General features: G+C 36.8%; 1 protein-coding gene across 1 annotated transcript in view; it reads left to right on the forward strand.

Annotated features, from left to right (window-relative positions):
- tdrd1 (tudor domain containing 1) overlaps window positions 1–20741 on the forward strand; it is a 117000-nt gene extending 96259 nt beyond the window's left edge. The window contains exons 17-24 of the mRNA XM_059947904.1: window positions 6574–6816; window positions 7748–7867; window positions 8273–8386; window positions 10723–10890; window positions 13450–13545; window positions 14363–14578; window positions 16961–17004; window positions 19054–20741. Of these exons, the coding sequence (XP_059803887.1) occupies window positions 6574–6816; window positions 7748–7867; window positions 8273–8386; window positions 10723–10890; window positions 13450–13545; window positions 14363–14578; window positions 16961–17004; window positions 19054–19116 (1064 nt within the window). The 3' untranslated portion in view covers window positions 19117–20741. The remainder of the gene's footprint in view (window positions 1–6573; window positions 6817–7747; window positions 7868–8272; window positions 8387–10722; window positions 10891–13449; window positions 13546–14362; window positions 14579–16960; window positions 17005–19053) is intronic.
- The last annotated feature ends 285 nt before the right edge of the window (window positions 20742–21026 follow it).

The raw sequence follows: 21026 nt of genomic DNA on the forward strand, positions 1-21026 counted from the left end.
GATAACAGAAGCAACATTATTTGTAAGCACAGTAATTAACAAATTTACATTTAATTTCTCTTTAATCCTTTTTTTAAGCTTCTACAGTCTATTTTTGCCATTGTTATTACATGACCTCTTTTAATCCAGTAAAAATGTTAATCCTGCAAGGCTCAGGAATTGAGGGTGCTAGAGAATTGGTGGTCAACCTGTATATTGAATAAATGTCTGTTAAGAATTGAAATCATTTGGCAGTGTCCCATCTGATCAGTGAGCAGGATATATCTATGTGCCAGTTCTTAACATTTTTTCCTCTATTAGAGACATGAGACTGCAAATGTTGGAATCTGGAGCAATAGACGATCTGTTGGAGGAACTCAGCAGGATGACCAGCATCTGTGGGAGAGGGGAGGGGGGTATTTGTTGAATTTTTTACATCAAAACTCTGCATCAGGATCTGATACAGGGTTTTGACCTGAAAAATTCAAAATTACACCTAACCATGCCCCCAACAGATGCTGCTTGGCACGTTGAGTTCCTCCAGAAAATCGTTGCTTAACATTTTGAAATTGTGGAAGAGAGTTTAGTGAAGTTTATGACTAATTGGCACATTAGCTCAACTGAAGTGATTTGTGACTTTCAAATTGTATGTTATAATGAATGCTTAATTTTAATATGACCTGTGTTCATGAAGTGTTTGTCACAAATGAATGGCTAGATTTTGCATATGGGCAAGGTAACTGCAGTAGCTATCCATTGTTTTTTTTAATATTTTTATTGAACTTTACATATATTTCACATATACAAATAGACAATAATTAAACTAAATAGTGAAACATGTCCTCATTTTTTTCACAATCGTCAAAGGAAAAGAAACATAACATTTCACATACTTCACAAATTTAACAAAGAAATAAAATAAAAGCATATCAGAAAAGAAAACCGTAGAAGCACTCAACAACACACAGCTATTTCAAAATGGCTGTGCACCTTGACGTCCAAGAAACTCCAGTAAAGGTTCCCACACATTTTCAAATTCTCCTGCCCTTCCTCTGGTTATGTAAGTCAGTCTCTCCAATACAATACAAGATGCCATCTCCTTCACCCATACATGTATCGAAGGTATATCCATTTTCCTCCAAGTTAAAGCTACCATCTTCCTGGCTTGCAGGAGTCCAAGTCAATTAAAATGACTGTTTTGAGCTAACAGTAAAGTTCTTTGGATATATACCTAGTACGCACATTTTTGCTCAGTGAGGCATCTTTACACCAACGATCTCGGATATCGTCTGAACAACTGTCTTCCAGTATTTTTTAAAATTTTGGACAGTCCCAGAGTACCCTTTTCTTCTAAACATTTAACACAAGTGTCTGGGAACTCGGGGGATCAGCAGTTCAGTTTGACCAGGGTAACATAAGTTCTCATTAACCATTTGTATTGTAATAGCTTAATTCTCGTGTTAATTGATTGTTTTTGGGCTTTTAAGCATGCCATTTTCCACTCAGTTTCTTGTATGTCCTCTTGAACATCCAGACTCCATGCCTCTAGCCTGTCATTGGTGGACTCCTTATCATATGACATCAAAGCTATATAGAATAAAGAAATCTGACTCCTCCCCTTTAAGTTTACAAGCGTGAGATTTTCAAGATGTCAATAGTGGTGGTTCAGATATTAAGTGCTTGTATTTTGATAGTATGAAATGTTTCAGTTGCAAATATTTTAAAAAGTGTGTTTTAGGAATATGGTACCCCCCCAACCTCGTTATATGCGGGGGAAATGTTCCTCACAGTCGGAGCATAGTATGGAGGCACATAATGTGAATAATTATTTAAATAGAGAAAATAGGGATGTGTTCTGGAAGGCTTCCTAAATATGCTTTATCTGTAATTTATTCACATTTTCATACTAATATGACACAAAAGCAGTACCACAGGGCAACATTTGTATAATAGTTCATCAATTTACAGTAATAGTCAACGTAATAGGGCACAAGGGTTTCGCGAATGGTAAACTAAGAGAGACTTCATCTTACAGTCTCCTTTGGCATTGGAACACATAAGCAGAGTCAACCTATCCTTTGCTGCCTTGAAACCTGAAGCAGTCTTTTCATCCTTAAGTGTGAGTGTATTTCGGCATTAGCTTCCAAAAAAGTCTGGTCTTGTCTTATTAAACACCTGCTTTGGTGTGATGCCTAACTCAGTTAATATAGCCCACAACTGCAAAGGGTAGCATTCAGCAGCTTTGTGGTCAGCACTAGCTTGTTCACCATGCACAGCAAAGTTGTGAAGCCTGTGATGATTAACAAACTTGGAAAACCATCCCCTACTTGCATTAAAGCTAACAATATCACTTGACACTTCCTCACTAGCCTCTGAACAAAGGCGACCATAAATTTCCAAAGCTTTCACACGAAGATGATCAGATCTGAGTGTCGTTTGTTTCTTTGTTTCACGCTTAATGTACAGACTCAACATTTTCTCCATTTTTGTCATAATCGGGTTACGCACTTTGGTAACAATCTTTGAAGACACTTGTGATGAATCAATCACTGCACTTTTTATTTTCTCAGCATTTTTCTTTGTTTCTGATCGTGTACTCACCCAGGCCGAAGTAGCGTCCCAGACCTGTGTTGCCTTCACCTGACGCAGTCCTGTTTATAATTTCCAAATTTTTTCAAGTGTTAAAGCGGTTCTTTGCTGCTTGGCTGATGGCCCTGGACTTGACACGATTGCACATCTACACACTGCCAAAACCAATTGAGACTGGCGGGAATGAGACTGAGGTGTGCGCACAGGACTTATATTGGCAGGAAAGTGATGCTTCTTGTCCCAAAAGCCTCACATAACTGACAGTTTTGGACGCATATAAGGAGAAGTTGGTAGAAATAGGTTTGACCATAACTGAACCGCGTTGTCTGAAGACACATATAACGAGGATAGGGTGCACGTCTGACACAATTGATCAAATGTAATAAGGTTACCATTCATATAAAGGTCCTCTATTTTCTGCACACCTTTGACCAGATTCTGAAACCACCATCTGCTCTTCCTGCCCTGAAGTATGTATTGCCCCATATTGGGGAGAAGCGGGAGATGGGAGGAGTATCTTTAATATGCTGATGTGCTTTATACCAGATGGCAATAGTATTTTTGAGGAAAGGATTCTCGGTTGTTCTTTTCAGATTTCTTGGGTCTGCAGAGTATAGATAGAGTTTTAATGGAAGGTTTGGTACTGATGTTTGTTCAATATCATCCAGGCTGGAAGGGCCTCCACTGAGAAATAACAGAACGTAACTGAGCAGACCAATAACACCATTTCAGGTTGGGGAGCCGTAGCCCTCCCTTTTCATAAGGCAGGTGTAACAGCCTAGGACTCAGTCTAGATTTTTTATTATTCCAGATGAATTTACTAAAAATACTATTAAGCTTATCAAAAAATGATCTTGGTAGTGGGAGAGGAAGTGATGAAAAAGGTATAGAAATTTTGGTAACGTATTCATTTTGATCATGTTTATATGGCCAGTCGTTGATATGGGTATTGTTATCCATCGATCCAACGTCTCCTTCGCTTTGCTGACTAGTGGATCATAGTTTGTTGGGACAATTGTTTTAATTTCAGGGGTAATTTTGACAGGTAGGTAAATCCTTCCTTTGAATTTATAAATGGGGTTTTTATGACTCGTTCCAATCTTTCTTCTTTGTTCAAAAATAGTATTGATGATTTTGAGTTATTAATGTTATAATCAGAGAACTGCCCTATCAATTCAATCTGTTGCATTAAGTTTGGAATACTGACAGATAAATTTGTTAAAAAAAATCACGTCGTCAGCATATACAGATATTCTATGTTCCTGTTCTCCTAGCTGGATGCCTGACAGGCCTGTCTGCATTCTTATTGCCATAGGCAGGGGCTTTATGGCCAGTATAAACATCGGTGCCAAAGGACATCCCTGGCAAGTAGATCACTCCAAGATGATTGGTTTAGAAACTATTACTATTTGTTAAGTCACTGGCTATTGGATTTGTATATAAAATCTGAATCCATTTAAAGAAGTTCTTTCCAAACCTAAGCAATACATCACATATGGCCATTCTATTCTATCAAAGGCCTGCCGAGCTGTATCTTTAGTGTCAAATTTTTCATGAATTATGTTTAAAAACTCTTCTAATATTATGAAATCCTTGGCATTTTTGCACAAAACCATTCTTATCATTATGAACTAGATGTGGGATATAAAGATCTAATCTTTTTGCTAAGGCTTTACAAAGTATTTTTGTGTCCGATCCAATTAGACTTATCAGTCTAAATGAGGAGCATTCTGTAGGCGGTTTGCCAGGTTTCAAGGTCAGAGTTATCATTGCCAGCCTTAAAGAAGGGGGGAGAGTTCCATTCCAATAAGATTCGTCACACATATTTAAGAGCAGGACTAGTAATTTTTCTTGAAATGTTTTGTAGAATTCAATTGGTAGGCCATCAGGCCCTGGCGCTTTACTACTGTTAATATTTTGGATAGCCTGTGATATCTCTTCAATTGTTATACCTCTATCTAACTCCTTTTTTTGCAACTTCTGTCAGTGTCTGGAATTGAAACTGATCAAGAAGTATGTCCCGTTCTTCTGAGGCTTGGGGGCATTCTAATCTATATAAATGTTCATAAAGTTCTCTAAAACTGTTATTAATTTCCGATGGGTCTACTGTTAGGTTTCCTGAAGAGGTTATTAGACTGTTAATTGTTCTATCAGACTGTATTTTTTAAATTCGCCATGCCAAGAGTTTCCGAACTTTTTCTCCTTGATCGTAACAAGATTGCTTCAGCCACATAAAACTTTTTGCAGCTTTATCCGCAGATAATTTATTATATTTCGCTCTCAAAAGTAGCAGATCTCTTTGATTTGTTGGATCATCCCTTTCATTTAATTCTGTCTCTAAAGATTTAATTTGTTTTTTCAAAGTTTCCATCTTTATTTTGTTTGTTGTTTGGCCTTAGAGCTTGTATAACTAATGATTTCTCCTCTAATATATGGCTTGAATGCCTCCCATCTCGTGCTGGCATTAGTTTGATCTGTATTTAATTCAAAATAACTATCTATTTTAGTTCCCACAAATTTAACAAAGTCTGGGTTTTGTAGCCATCTCACCTGAAATTGCCAGTTAGGAGGACTGTGAATAAATTTCTTTATATGAATGCTTAATGAAATAGCACCATGGTCGCTTATTACTATGCTATCATACAAGCAACTTTTAATCTTTGATAAGAGCTCTCTTGAGACAAGAAAATAATCAATACAAGAATGAGATTTACATATACTTGAATGACAAGAGTATTCTATTTTGCCAGGGTTTTGTTCTCTAGTTACTAGTAGCTTTCTCGTCTTGCTCTGTCAATGGAGTGTTGATTTTCAGTTTTTGGGAGCCGCATCTTCGGGTGAAAATATCACAATCCTTGATTGTAGTCATTTTTGACATAGTCCGAATTCAGCTGGTATTGTTAACTTAGAGTTTTAAAGTTGTTTAGTGCAAGGTTGTACGGAGTCTCCATGTTAAGCTGCCATCTTGGTTCGGGGCTCCACAGCGCTGGCTATCCGTTGTGAAGCTATTGTAGACATGTTGGAAATGGTAAAATCTTTGTCGAAAGATCCACCTTTTCAGTAGTCTTGAAATCTAAAGAGCATTAGTTCCCTAACAAGAGAAAAGCTGCAGATACAAGAAATCCAAACAACACACATAAAATGCTGGAGGAACTCAGCAGACCAGGCAGCATCTATGGAAAAGAGTACAGTCGACAGTTTGGGCCAAGACACTTCAGCAGTGCTGCTTGAAGGGTCTCAGCCTGAAATATCGACTGTACTCTTTTCCATAAATGCTACCTGGCCTACTGTGTACCTCTACCATTTTGTGCATGTGTTGCTAGCATTATTTCCCTATTAACTAACCGCATTTTAAAAAAAAAATTATTTGGGATTCATGGTATTCTCATTGCTAAAAAAAATAGAAAAAAGATCAAGGATCTCAATTGAGTGTGTGGTGAAGGTTTTAAATATTAGGATATACATACTTTGACTAAGAAAATTAATTAACCAGTATTTTGTAAAATATGGAACAAATAAAAGATTTCAGAGAATAATGAAAGAAATTATAAACTGTATCAAAGAAGCTATCAGATTTTTCTGGAAATGCAAGCTTCTGCGTAGCTTGTATGAAAAGAATGTCATTATTAAATCTTTAAAAAAAAAAGCTGCATGGAGATAACACACTTATTCTGTATCAACTGATTCTGTACAAACACTCAATTGATTCATTTGTCTCATGAAAACCCTCCATTGTAATTGTCTCCTGGTATCCATAAGACTGAGTTCTAGAAATTCATATTGTACTTTAGCTTACGTTTTACTTCGAAATTGCCCGTCTTAACAATGAGTAATAGTATTAAGATTTTTGCAGAGGTAGCCAAATGTTCTATTTAAACTATTAGAATTTCCTGCTTTTAGTGCTATAAGAATGAGTGAGATAACAAATGCATGGTCTAAACATTGTTGACTTTGCATACTGCCTAATTTTTAAATGATATGGCATTTCTTTGTCTTTGTTTATAGATGTAAAGCCATTGCATGATACTTGGTCTTTGGATGCCATATTAAAGATGAAAAGTCTGGTGATGAATAAATGTCTAAAATCCAAGACTGTAGCAAAGAAAGAGAACATCTCAATTGTGGAACTTGTAGATGAAACAACAAATCCCATTATTAATGTCAGTGAACAGTTAATTGCTGCAGGGATGGCTGTTAAAAATGTTGAACAAGTAACTCCCATTTTGGAAAACAAAACATTGGTTAGAAGTAAGTTAATTATACATTTTTGGAATAGCACTTCATTAGGTATTATGTGACACTTACGGCGTATTCTGGAGATATGGAATATTGCAAATATTAATTTCAACAGCAACTAGTCTTCAAATCTGAATGTGGATTGTAGATTGAATTTAAAATGTAGCTCAGAGCAATGGTATTCCTAGAGCTGCAGATTGGGGTTGACTACAAACCAGGAAACACCCCATTGAGGTATCCGCATATTCCGCAGTAAGCATCCTATTCAGGTGAGATGTTTGCATGTGCATGAATGTATCTTGAGACAGTGGTGATTAGCATTTATTTTGGGAGTGTTGTTGTGAAGATGTAGGTATTTGAAAAATAGTATGTAACTCAAAAGAAGCATTAGAATGCTTTGTAACTATAAAATTGTCCTGTTATTGCCTTCATTCTTTTAACATATCAAAATGTGCTGTGATGCTGGGTTCAGGGAGCCTCTCTCGAGTGATTCAAGATTGTGTGTGCTGAATAAAGACTTTTTTGTATCTATCAGCCGCCTCTCTGATGGCTTCATTCACAATCACAGCACAGTATAAAATAGCACCTTGAGTAATTTTAAGACTTATTTATTGTACCTTCCAGGGTTCAAGACTGAAATCCATTAAATTAGCCTAAAGATGAGTCAGTATGCAGAAATTGAAGAATACATATAGTTTGGCTTAAACTGGCTTGGGTAATGAAAATGACATCTCTTAATAAATGGATAACTTAGTTAATACACATCATTGAGCTGGGAAAACATCCTGTAAAGGCAGTTGCATTTTACGTCATTTTTTAAAAATCCTCACAAGTAGGCTCATGCTATTTTTTTTTAAATTTTGGTTTTGGTTATTTTTAATATAATCATAGCCAAGAGAACTAATCATTTGCTTTCGTCATTTCTGTACTTGGATTACTCCAGGTAAAATGCATGCAAAGTTGTGGAAGACTGTGGAGCTGCCATTGAACTGTATAGTACCCATTAAGGTGAAAGAAATAATCAGTCCTGAATTTGTCTTTGTTCATGTTATTGGCACTCAAGGTAAGCAAAGAGGAAAAAAAACTAGTTATAATGTAATTTAAAATTCATTTTTCAACTTTAAAGCTTTAGCAAAATTCCATCCTTTCATTCCTCCAACAATGCCAAAAATATACTACATGTTTAAATCTCTTAAATCCATTTCTTGTTTATATTTGAATTTTGTTTTATTTTGATCATGTTAAAATTACAAAATAAGATCTTTCTAACAAAGAGATTTTGCATAACATTTTATGAAATAGAAGCTTGGACTGAACAAATGCATTCACATCTCAAGATACAAGTTAGTTTAATTTCATTTCTGACCCAACCTGTTCCAATGACAAAACTTCAAAAAAAAAATCATGATGTTACATGATTTTAAAATTCCTTGAGATTTGGTGTAATTGAAGTGCTTTTTCTTCACAGATTGGAATAAATTATGCTCATTGAATATTGAGTTGAATGAACAATGTAGAGCTCAACCAGATAATTCTGTATTCAAGCCTGAAGCTGGTGATGCTTGTTGTGTAAGACTTTCAGGTAATCAACACTAGTTTTTAAATGGATAATTAAAAAAAAACACACTTAATTTTAATTCCAGTGCACTGGTATGCTTTTCTATTGTGCCTTTAAAATCTCAATATTTTTTGAATGTATTATGAAGCACAGTGGGGTATAAATCAAAGGCTATGATTGTACCATGATTACGCTACAATCCTTAAATTCAAGTTTGTTGTCATTCAACAGTTCACATGTATACCACCAAATGAAACAATGTTCCTCCAGACCAAGGTGCACAATACAGTACATAGAACTCGCACATAATGCATGAAGTAATATTACCACTAGTAAATTAACAAAAAATGTGCTCTTGAGACACAAATTAAACAGTAAACAATATAACGGTACTGGCACTTCATGCATGATGACTCCGGCTGTGGCAGTAAGTTCAATAGTCTTACAGCCTGGAGTAAGATCGTATTTCCCTTCCTAACAGTTCTTGTCCTATTGCTACAGTACTTCCTGCATGATGGTAGAAGGTCAAAGAGATTGTCAATTATCCCTCCCATCCAACCAACAATGTTAAGGGCCCTGTAAATGCTGTACTCCCAAAAATTATCTGGATGGAAACGAGACCCTGATCATCTTCAGCAGTCTTTGCATTCCTTAATACAACTTTTTTTGTCGGTTTTCTGGTAGCTTTATTAACCAAGTGAACTAGAGTCGAATGTCCCTATACCAGTAGAGTACTAAATAAATAAAAACACAAAATGCTGGCAGAACTCAGCAGGCCAGACAGCATCTATGGGAGAAGGTAGTGACGACATTTCGGGCCGAAACCCTTCAACAAGAGGCCCAAAACGTCATCACTACCTCTCACTCCTGATGAAGGGTTTTGGCCAGAAACGTTGTCGCTACCTTCACTCCTGATGAAGGGTTTCGGTCTGAAACGTCATCACTACCTCTCTCTCCTGATGAAGGGTTTCAGCCCAAAACGTCGTCACTACCTACCTCCCATAGTCTGGCCTGCTGAGTTCTGCCAGCATTTTGTGTTTTTATTTATCTCCAGCATCTGCAGATTCACTCGAGTACCAAATAAAGTTGCCTTTCTGTGCTATGGAGAGACAATGTAGTACTCTTGTAAGTTTCTTTTATGCTTAGTATAACATTGAAATTAATTTGTTACAGAATCAGTTATGCAGCAGTGAAAAAAGCATTTTACCAAAACTTATCCATGCCAATCAGGATGCTTTCCTCAGTTAGTCCCATGTACCTCAAGCTTCCTATTCATGAACCTATTCAATTATCTTTTAATTGCTGTAATTGTGCTTGCCTCTGGCATCTCCTTTGGCAGCTCATTACAGATACTCAGCAACCACTGTGGAAGAGGGAAGGGAAGAATGCTCCTTGGGTGTCCTTAAGCTTTCTCCACACACCTTGAACCTTTATTGTTATAGACTCCCTTGTAAGAAACACTTAATCTCAGAATCCTCAGCCTCTTCACTTGAGGGAAAAATCTACCCATCTTTGTATTTCAAGCAACATTGTGTTGGTCTTTTCTGCTCCCTCACTAGGTTAATCAAATCTTGTACTCCGTGATCTAGTTGATGAAGGCAACTATGCCATGCACAGTGCAAGTGCATTTAATTATGCAATTACACTATCCTGCAACACACCCCAGGGCCATGCTTTAGCTACCCAAATTGTTTTCACTTGCCTGAGCTAAATTCCATCTGTCATTTCTTAGTTTAATTTTCAGTTGATTCAGATCCTGTTGTCACCTTAAACAAGTAGTTCGCTGTCCACCTCTCCACCAATTTTCTATCATATACAAACTTGCTAATCATGCCACCTACGTTCTCATACAAATTGTTTGTTTATAATAAACAACAAGGTACACTGGTGCTAACCCGTATGGCATGACAAATCACTGGTCACAAGCCTCCAGTTAGAAGGATGACTCCTCCATCACTTTCAGGCTCCTTCAACCAAGTCGATCTTGTATCCAGTTGGCTAGCTGACCCTACTTCCCATGTGATCTAACCTGGAACAGTTTACCACATGGAACCTCATCATAAATTTCACTAAATTCCATGCTTTTCCCTCATTAATACTCTTATCTTTTCTTTAAAAAGATCCCATGCACTAAACCAGTGCTATCTATCAGGAATCTAGGAATTATTTGAAGCTCCTAATTTCACCAAATTAAATTGTAATCTAATAGGTTATTAGTAAAATTTGAAACCATAGAAAGAGGGAAAGTAATACTAATATTCCATGTTGCCCTGCTCTACTTTTGACTACAGTAAAATCTGATACTTGAATACCATAATATTCATGTACAATAATTTGTGGTGCATTAATTTGTGTTTTAGATGACAATTGCTGGCATCGTGCAATTGTACTGAATTGTTGTGGATCAGTATTGAAAGTCATCTGTGCAGATTATGGAAATGTGGAAACTGTACCTCTTGAAAGGGTAAAATATATTAAACCAGAACTGTTGGAACATCCAGTTCAAGTTGCAAAGTTTTCACTAGCAGGTAACTTAGTAGATTGCAGTAGCGTGTTTCCTTGCTGTGTTTAATAAATACACATTTGTGTTCTATGGAAACTGTTGCTATGATTAAAATGTCTTGGCTTTTCAAAAACATTTTAAAAACTTTCCATAGTAAACATCCATCATCCATTCAGTAACCAAGTAAGTACAGCACAATCATAGAACTTGTGCAACACTTGCACATCTTGCATTATTGTAAGGGTCTCTAGGATTACATCAGTATTTATTGAGGTTTCTTAAACATGCAAACTTTTGATGCTGTAACTTTTGTTTCAATCCCAATTTATTTTTGTGATTACAAGTAATACCATAATTCTGCAGTGTTAACCTTATTTTTTATTAAATATTCCTTAATAATTTTGCCTGTTATTAGAAGGGTCTTTTGGATTACATCAGTATCTACTGAGGTTTCTTAAATACAGATTTGCATACAGTGTGTCCAATTTAACCAGAGATTCAAAATAAGATAAAATTGTTCTTAATGTTGAATATCTTGTCGCAATCACATTGTGAGAACTTGCTAGCTTGGTGGGGGTGCGGTGGCTGTTGTATACCAATACTTATTTAGCTACCAGATATATTTTAAATTCCATTTTGTATATATGTAGATGATAACAAATGTGCTTCATTTTCTGAAATTAATGCACTATTTTATCTATGCTTTTTAAATATTTTGAGATTGCTGTAATCTGGGAACTGGATCATATGATTTTTCGGATTTGAAGTGATAGAGAGTCAGTGAGTTGAGTGCAGAGGCTTATGACCTTTAAAGATGCAGTTTGTGGTGGCAGAAGAAAGAGGGTAACAAAGTTTAATGCAAAGCCTAGATGCGGTTTACATAATACCATACAATACCGTAGAGTTATTCTGTTTATAGATCCCTTAAAACAAATTGAATTCTTATTGCCATGAGGTTCTTGGAAGCTGAGTAAGAAGAAATTGCAAGCTATTGTGGTTAGTCAATGTAGCCCCTTTGCCAGGCTCGCATACAAACTCAGCTTGTTAGCTGACTCTGACTCTGCTAACAACCACCTGACTCAGCAGTGAAATGACCATCTTTTACAAATGTGTATCTAGGGTCAGTATGATTTGTGGCTCAACCAGACACGAATGTCATGATGTTCCAATTAAAAAAACCTCAATTTGAGTGAATGCTGTGTAAATACTGCCCATCACAATTATCGGTAGGCAAGAAATAACAGATTGTACACTGCATAAAATTATAAAGAAAGTACATTTACCTATTTCAGCTTTATCATACAGTTAATAGGTAAAAGAAAAGGGCCCATTAGAGTTGAACCAGACCAATGTGCATATAACTTTGGAGGTCACGCTGGAGTATTTGGGATGTATCTCGTATTCACGTGCTGGACCCACTGTCTACGTGAAAGCATCCAGCACATTCCGAACTTCCCTTGAAGTCCATCTTGAACACCCAGGCTGTCACTCAGGAGTATTGGCCCTTGCTCCCTGGAGCCATTCATCTTGCACAAAGCTTGCAACTAGGACTCTCCACCCAATGGCATTCTATGACATCTTCCCCTCTGTTCGCTCTGCAGTTCCTGCCAAAGAACCCCAAACCAGACTACTATCCTTCAGAAAACTCTTCCCCACAATTGTCTAGAACCTTCTCTCTATCCACCATCCTGATTGGCTGCCTCACATTCCTAAATTGCACAGCATGGGTCCTTATTTTAGCCGAAGCCAAAATACACCTTTCCAGCACAGCATACTGCTTGAATAGAAAACTACTAATATAAACCACCTCACAGTATAGCAGTAGAAATCTTAACCAGGGCATTACATCATATGTTAAGAAGATTTAAACCTTACTACTTTATGTACATATCAGCTATCTTACGTATTTATATTTATTGTTTTATTATGGTGTTCTTTATCTTAGTGTGTTTTTTATATGCTGCATTGGATCCAGAGTAACAAATATTCTATTCTCTACACTTGTGTAGTGGAAATAATATTAAACAATTTTGAATCTCTTGCGTTCACAACCCTTTGCTTTTGAAAGCAGACTACTGGACCAGCATTCATCTGGTATGGACTAACATTAGCCTTCAAGACTCTTATAGCTGTCTCTAGGGTAATGGTCCTTGTGTGTATAGATCCTGTTTTTACAGCTTGTTATGGTTCAACTTGTGAGTGCCCTTTTGTTGGACCAGATGAGAATCATGGCATTGTGGCCAATGAAAAGAGCCTGGAGCTTCTGAGAGGAGGTAGAATAGGCAATCACAATAGTTCAAAGAGAAAAACATAAACTGAAGACCATGCTACAATTGATTGAATTATTCATGGTGACTTGTATATGGTTTGCTTCTCAAGTTGGGTTTTTTTGTCTCGAGTATTATAAAAAAGTCACAATTATTTAGAAACCTTAGTTAGAAAAGGCATTTATTGTTTGCTGAATTTAGTATTTTAGTGGAGAATGGAAGCAAAATGGTGCCTGGCCTGAGGTTGGTAAACTGTGTGGGAGAGAGGAACAGGGCTTGCTTCGCTGATGTTTTGTTGCTTGTCTTCTGTTCTGTAGAGCATTGTGGGCATGCTGTATGGCAATTCTTGCAGGTTGACACCCCCCCACTCGATCTCCCACATCCCCATCACCACAACCACATCCTTCAGTTATGTAAGTTGTTCACACAAGGGATGCATTTCACTGCACGTTTCAATCTACAAATGATAAATAGAGCTTAATCTAGTGATACAGTAGAAACATTAATAGTTATTTCAATGTTCTTCTATTCTGTTTTAACTTGTGATCATTTCACTGGTCAATTAGTGATACAAAGACTGAACAAGTCAAAAATAAAACTTTAGCATACATTGTGTGTATATATAAATGAATGTTAGGATTAAGCATTTCTTGAACTGTGAAGGACTTGGAGATAATATCAAATGTCATCTAATTTAATCTCCAGGAATATGTAAACTATATTTGATAGACTTATCTTAATTCTTTAAGTTAAATGCCCTCAAAAAACAAAACAATGCAAGGCAATTATCAAACTTTAAGCTTATTTTGGTTAGGCATCATCCTCTTGGCCAGACTAATTGTATCATGTTTTTCATTTGAATGTTATTTTCATTACACAAACTACCATGAATTTTGTACCCTTCATTATATTTCCAGTTCTGAACTCCTTACTCTCCAAGTACTGTTGCATTATTACCATGGTGCAAACTATTGGCTGAAGGGAGTAAGACAGTCAAAGGGGTAGATAATTTGGAAAAACATAAGAGCTGTGACTAGACTGGATGAAAATATCAAGGTTACCATGATAATTTGTATAATCAAGAGCAAGAGCAGTAGTGACCTTGGAATGTTATCTTCAAACTCTTGTCCTTGTGGCATAGATTTACATCTCTGTGCACAAAGTTATTATGCTATTTTCATCAGTAACCAACATTTCATACATATTTAAGTAACTCTCAAATATATTTAGATGTTGAACCAGAATTTGATGAGTGGACTCCTGCAACCAGCAACTTCCTCAGAACTCTTCTGCTCGATAAAAATGTTTTGGCAACTATTAGGGAATTCGATGGAAATGTACACATTGTTGAATTGATTGGGTATTTTGAAGGTGCTGCCATTAAGGTATCTGATAAGTTGGTATCGGAAGGTCTGGCTAAATCCTCTGAGGAATCAACTAAAGAAGGTAATTACTTGTACTTTTGATAACATTGCATTCATTTGGAATGTATCCAGATGTTTAAAAGAAAAATCTTGTCAAGTGAAGTGTGATGCTACTTCATTGTACAAAATACTTTTCTCTGTTCCTCCTCTCTTACACCACCCACCTTATTAAATTCAGTGGAAGTTTCCATATTTGGTAATTATAGGAATGACCTTACTATTTGGTGTGAATACTTTGAATTGGAAATACTGATTTATAGTCGTTCATACTTCACTTAGCATCAGATTTCAGATATGCTAAACGCAAAGTCAAAAACTTCCTTGGTGATGCTTGATGTTGTCCATATAGTCCGGCAGCCCTGGCTAGATGTGGTAGAATTGTTAATAGTAATCTCACTTCCAGAGCCCTTTACCTCCCAAACTGCCTCATCTTAGCTTTGCATCTTATTGCCTGTCTTCTGCACTTCTACATTCTGATAATTGCTTTTCGCTTGTACTACCTCAATGTGATGAACTCTGTACAGATGGCACACAAAACAAAGCTTTCTACTGTACCTTAGTGACAACAATGTGACAATAATTAATTTATTTAAGGATTGTATCAGGATACAGACATCCTTTGCTAGAATTGAGACTAAAGCTACTCCAGGTATGGTCTCAATGTCCCTAATTAATTGTACTGGTAATGAGTCTTTTCTTTTCCTGAAGAGAAACTGAATGTGCTTGTCAGTGAACATCCCAACAGCTTAAATCAGATGTTTCTCAGACCCTCTATCTCTTAGTTAGAAATCAGTGCATTTTGACTTGACTTAATAATCAGTGATTATTAAAGGATTGGACACACTAGAGGCAGGAAACATGTTCCCGATGTTGGGTGAGTCCAGAACCAGAGGTCACAGTTTAAGAATAAGGGGTAGGCCATTTAGAACGGAGTTAAGGAAAAACCCAGAGAGTTGTGGATCTGTGGAATGCTCTGCCTCAGAAGGCAGTGGAGGCCAATCCTCTGGATGTTTTCAAGAAAGAATTAGATAAAACTCTTAAAGATAGCTGATATGGGGATATAGCCATAAGGGATATAGCTGATATAGCCATAAGGGATATGGGGAGAAGGCAGGAATGGGGTACTGACTGTGGTTGATCAGCCATGATCACGTTGAATGGTGGTGCTGGCTCAAAGGGCCGAATGGCCTACTCCTACATCTATAGTCTATTGTCTCCTTATCTAAATGATCTTTCAAACAGAATTGAAGTATTACAGTAGATTAAAATGTTCTGTAGGATTTGGAAGAAAATTTTGTGTCAATTTTTGGGTGTTTATTTTTAAACTCATATCTCAGCAACTTTAACTGCTATCATTCCTGACCAGCAGGTGGATAATAGCAAAACTTCAGATTCATTTCTAATTTTGCACTTAATTTAAATTTAGCATGATTGGAAAGAATTATCTGCTAATTGATGCAACAACCAATTTGCAAAGGTTGGTATTTATTAGAAACACAGCACTTACATTTTAAGTATGACTTGCTCTTACATGGTACATGGCTTCTTAAATGTACTGTCCAGCGACCACTTTATTAGGTACATCTGTTCACCTTGTTAATGTAAGTATATACTGTAATCAGCTATTTGTTGCAGCAACTCAATGCAGAAAAGCATGCATCTATGGTCAAGAGGTTCAGTTCAGACAAAACATCAGAATGGGGAAGTGACTTTGAACATGGAATAATTGGTGCCAGATGAGGTGGTTTGAGTATTTCAGAAACTGCTGATCTCCTTGGATTGTCATGCACAACAGTCTCTAAAGTTAAATAGTATGAGAAACGAAAAGCAGCAGTTCTGTGCGTGAAAATGAGAGTGGTCAGAGGAGAATAGCCAGAATGGCTCAAGCTGACAGGAATGCAACAGTAATTCAAATGACCACGCATTGCAACAGTGGCATGCAGAACAACATCTCTGAATGCACAACACTTTGAACCTTGAAGTGGATAGGGTGCAGCAGTAGAAGACCTTGAACATATAGTACACTCAGTGACCACTTTATTATGGTCAGGAGGTACATAATAAAGTGACCACTGAGTGTGCACTTCAAAGGTTAGCTCCTTGCATTTAAAGGAACGTTAAATTTCACACAACAACACACACAAAATGCTGGTAGAACACAGCAGGCCAGGCAGCATCGATAGGGAGAAGCACTGTCGACGTTTCAGGCCGAGACCCTTCGTCAGGACTCACACACACCTAGTTGTGAAAGAAAAGATTTCAAGACAATGAAATAAGACCATAAGATGTAGGAACAGGCCTGTTGAATCTGCTCTGCCATTTCATCATGGATGAAGAACTGTATTGAGCTGTGCTTTTTTCCTGATTTAAACATGTAACTGTTTGAATTTCATCTTTCTTCCAGTTCACACTCAGAGAAGTTGCTGTTGCCGAAATCTTCAGAGCAGTGTAAGTTCATTCTTTTTAAATACTGGCAAGTGGTATTCTAGTTACAAATATTTCTATCCTTTTTTTGGTTTTGCAGGTAGCTACTTTTAATTTCCAGACAAGATTAATGTAATGTAGCACTGTATTAAATCTAAAATATTGTCAAAATGTAAGCCTAAATTTTTAAGTATAATTTAAAATTTACTCCATATGGGAATTGCATTGGAATGGCAGTGAAGATGGTACTTGTTTTATATAGAGATGGTTAATTTTAAGTTAAAAGATGAAGACATAAAGCTAAACAAAAAAAAGGGCTTTGGTTGGACTGAGGGGTTTAGAGGTGATTGTACAGAAGGTGAGGACATTTGTTTAGCATAAAGACCATAATCAATAGGAGCAGAATTAGTCCATTTGGCCCATCTAGTCTACTCTGTCATTTCATCATGGCTGATCCGTTTCCCTCAGCCCCGATCTCCTGCCTTCTCCCCGTATCCTTTCATGCCCTGATTAACCAAGAGTCCATCAACTTTTGCCTTAAATATACCCAGTGACTTGGCCTCCACAGCCACCTGTGGCAACTAATTCCACAGATTCACCACTTTCTGAAGAAATAACTCATCTCTGTTCTAATTGAACATCCTCTATCTATTCTGAGGCTGTGTCCTCTGGTCTTAGGCTCTTCTACCATGGGGAAACCCGCTCCACATCCGCTATATGAAGGCCTTTCAATGTTCAATAGGTTTCAATAAGATTCACCACCATTCTTCTGAATTTCAGTGATTACAAGCCCAGAACCATCAATTGCACCTCAAACAATGAGCCTTTCAATCCCAGAATCATTTTTGTTAACCTCCTTTGAACCCTCTCCAGTGTTAGCACATTCTAAGATATGGGGCTCAAACTTGATCTCAATACTCCAAGTGAGGCCTCAGTGTCTTATAATGCTACAACATTACATCCTTGCTTTTATATTTTAGTCCTCTCAAAATGAATGCTAACATTGCCTTTGCCTTCCTTCCCACTGACTCAACCTGCAAATGAACCTTTTTGGGAATTCTGTATGAGGACTTCTAAATCCCTTTGCATCTCAGATTTTTGAATTTTCCTGTGGTAGGTGATATGTGAAACTGGGAGAAGGAGTGAGGTGAAGTAAAGAGCTGGGAAATTGATAAGTGAAAGAGAGAAAGAGCTAGAGAAGGGAGAATCTGATAGAAGGTAGAAGACGATGGAAGAAAGAGAAGGGGAAGGAGCACCGAGGGAAGGTGATGGGCAGGTAAGGAGATAAGGTGAGAGAGGGAAACAGGAATGGCTGGTGGCGGGGAGGCTATAACTGTTAGTTTGAGAAATTGATATTCTTGCCATCTCTATTTGGATCCCACCATCAAGCACAACATTCCCTCCCCCTCTTGCCATTGTAAACAGCTCAAAGAAGTAGAGTCTTGCTTTTCTCTAAGGGAAGCTGGGGTAGCTTCATGATCCAGGGTTCACTGGTTTCTCCAACATTATTTAAGTTCGGTTTTATTAACTGCACTTCACCTTGATGTTTGATTTGGACAATATTTTGGGGGGTTCTTTTGGTTTAAATATACTTACCTGCATTCTGCATTTGAACATTGCAGTGTAACACCATAGCTAAATTATGGAACACATTTTAATTTTCGTAAATGCACTTGCTAACATTTTGACTTTGCTGCTTGCATCTTTCCGGAATTGACTTGTCAGCAAAAGATTTAACTGCAATGCTTAAGTTCAGGTCTCTACACTTAAAAGCTTATTTGACCAACTTTGTCTTTCATTCCATCGCACATTTGCAGCCCGAATTCCTTTTCCTAGAATCTTTACAACTACAAGTTTTGAACAACTATTTCTTAAGCAATGGATCACAGTCAAACATTGAACATTTTCTTTAAATTAAAATTAATTCATATTGCACATATTGCAGATTTTGTTTATTTATACTCAATTTGGAGGCCAATTCTGATAGATAAAGGCATCTAGTTGATAGATGAGTCATTTGTAGTTTTTTAATTGAATCGTCTAATATTCTGACGCAATGATGTTTAATTGTAGGTGGAAGAAATCAAGCAACAACTTGCAGTGCTAATGAACAAAAATAATGCAACTATTATGTGATAAAAATGAAGATAAGTCTACATTTCATTGAAAGAATATTTAAATATTGTCCTTTGGCATGTACAGAACAATTATAAAGAAAGCCCATTTTCATTTATTTTATGTTCTTTATATATGCTGTATTATTTCTTAGAAGTTTAAAACCTGTTTGAAAGCAAAGCCAAGGTGAAGGAAATGAAAAGCAATTGTATATTAGGAAAAAGGGCGTATTTACAGATTATTCAGCAATTTTAACCTGTCAGAAAGAGAAATCATTCCTTCATTGACCATAGCCAGAAAAATCTTTATAGTAATCAGATCTTAATAAAGCACATTGTCATCTCCTTGATACCTTCCTCAGTTGAGAATACCTGGTTACATTTATGGAGCGCATCATCCAACATGTTTTGGATGGTGCGATGAGCAACTGTAACATTATTGTTTTTACTTAGCACATTCAGTCATTCAATGTCTTTCAAAGAATATTGTCATAATAGAAACTGCAATTCAATATTTTCACAACTTCAGGGTGTACCAAGTCTTTACAGTCTATGAAATACTTTTGAAGTATGGTACTGTTATAATCTACTTTTGGTTGATTTTTTTTTATTATGATATTGCTGCACTGAAATGCCAGTCTAAGTTGCACTGGCATTGCCACTTAATGGTATTTCTTTATAACATGGGTTATTTTGACTTATTCTGTCCATGCCAACTCGGTGAGCAGTCCCATTCCCTCTTTTTCCCAGTAACCTACTTTTCCACATTGCCCACAACTCTCCGAAGATTTTACCTCTTGGGTATATACTAGGGACAATTTACAGTGGCCAATTAACCTACCAGTCTGCATCTGTGGGACATGGGATGAAATCTGTGAGTCCCCAGAACATGCAAACTCCATATAGACAGCAGCTTAGGTCAGGAAATCAGAGCTGTAAGGCAGCAGCTCTAACAGTGGGACCATGGTGTTTGATTAAATGCAGATTTCAGATCTGAGGTCTGCTTGATCATTGTTGTTATAACCTGAGCCTGTTTGGTGTTTTACAGCGGTGATGCCACTGAATGGACACTTTTTTGACCTCTGTTAAATTCTACATAACACCATTTGAAATTTTAGTTATAATTCATAATGAACCAGGGCAAAGTTCAAATTTCAATGTGGTTACTTTTTTAGAAATAATTCTCAAAGGTAGTCTTCCTAGAAGCTACTTCTGCCTGAGAACTTTGCAATTCGGCTGCACTGTCCACCAGATCGTAGCTTTGTAGTATTGCATCCTGTTATTAGGAAGATAGTGGAAGCAAGCTTCTCAGCATTCATGATGCCCAATGTAAGTCTTCCTTACACCTATTCAGTTTTAGGAAGGATTTTTCATTCTCGTAATACTAAATTCCAGTAAGACAGAGCTAATTGTGCTTTAAAGATCAATAAGCATAAAAAAGGAAAAATGAAAGGGAAATTAAATGTGAACTGTCTTGCCATATTTGTATCACACAAAGAATTCCATAATGGGTTATATTTTTCTTTATCTGTTTGCTTTGTGACTTCATTTAACCATGTGAACTGCTCAGTGTTTTTTCTGCTGCTAATGTGATTTGTACAATTAAAAATGGAACTATTACTCATTAAAATATGACCTAATATTGAAGACTGTCAGAAGTCCTTCCCATTTAACACTGCTAAATCTTCGTATCATACATTTAAGGTATCCAGTGCTCATCTTCATGATGGCTGATAATTACTTAAGAAAAGCAACATTTAAAGATTTGTAGAATAAAATGTCAATAACTGAAATCAATTGCATAATGCCAGATTGTTTGGAGGGAAAATTCAAGTTGGCAGCCAATAGCTTTTAAGCAAGTCATTGTGACTGAACCAAATGATAATAAATACTCCGTGGTAAGTGGTAACAAGTGAACTACTGATGCTAATA

This window comes from Hypanus sabinus, chromosome 22 (genome assembly GCF_030144855.1).
Source record: "Hypanus sabinus isolate sHypSab1 chromosome 22, sHypSab1.hap1, whole genome shotgun sequence".
Lineage (NCBI taxonomy): Eukaryota > Metazoa > Chordata > Chondrichthyes > Myliobatiformes > Dasyatidae > Hypanus > Hypanus sabinus.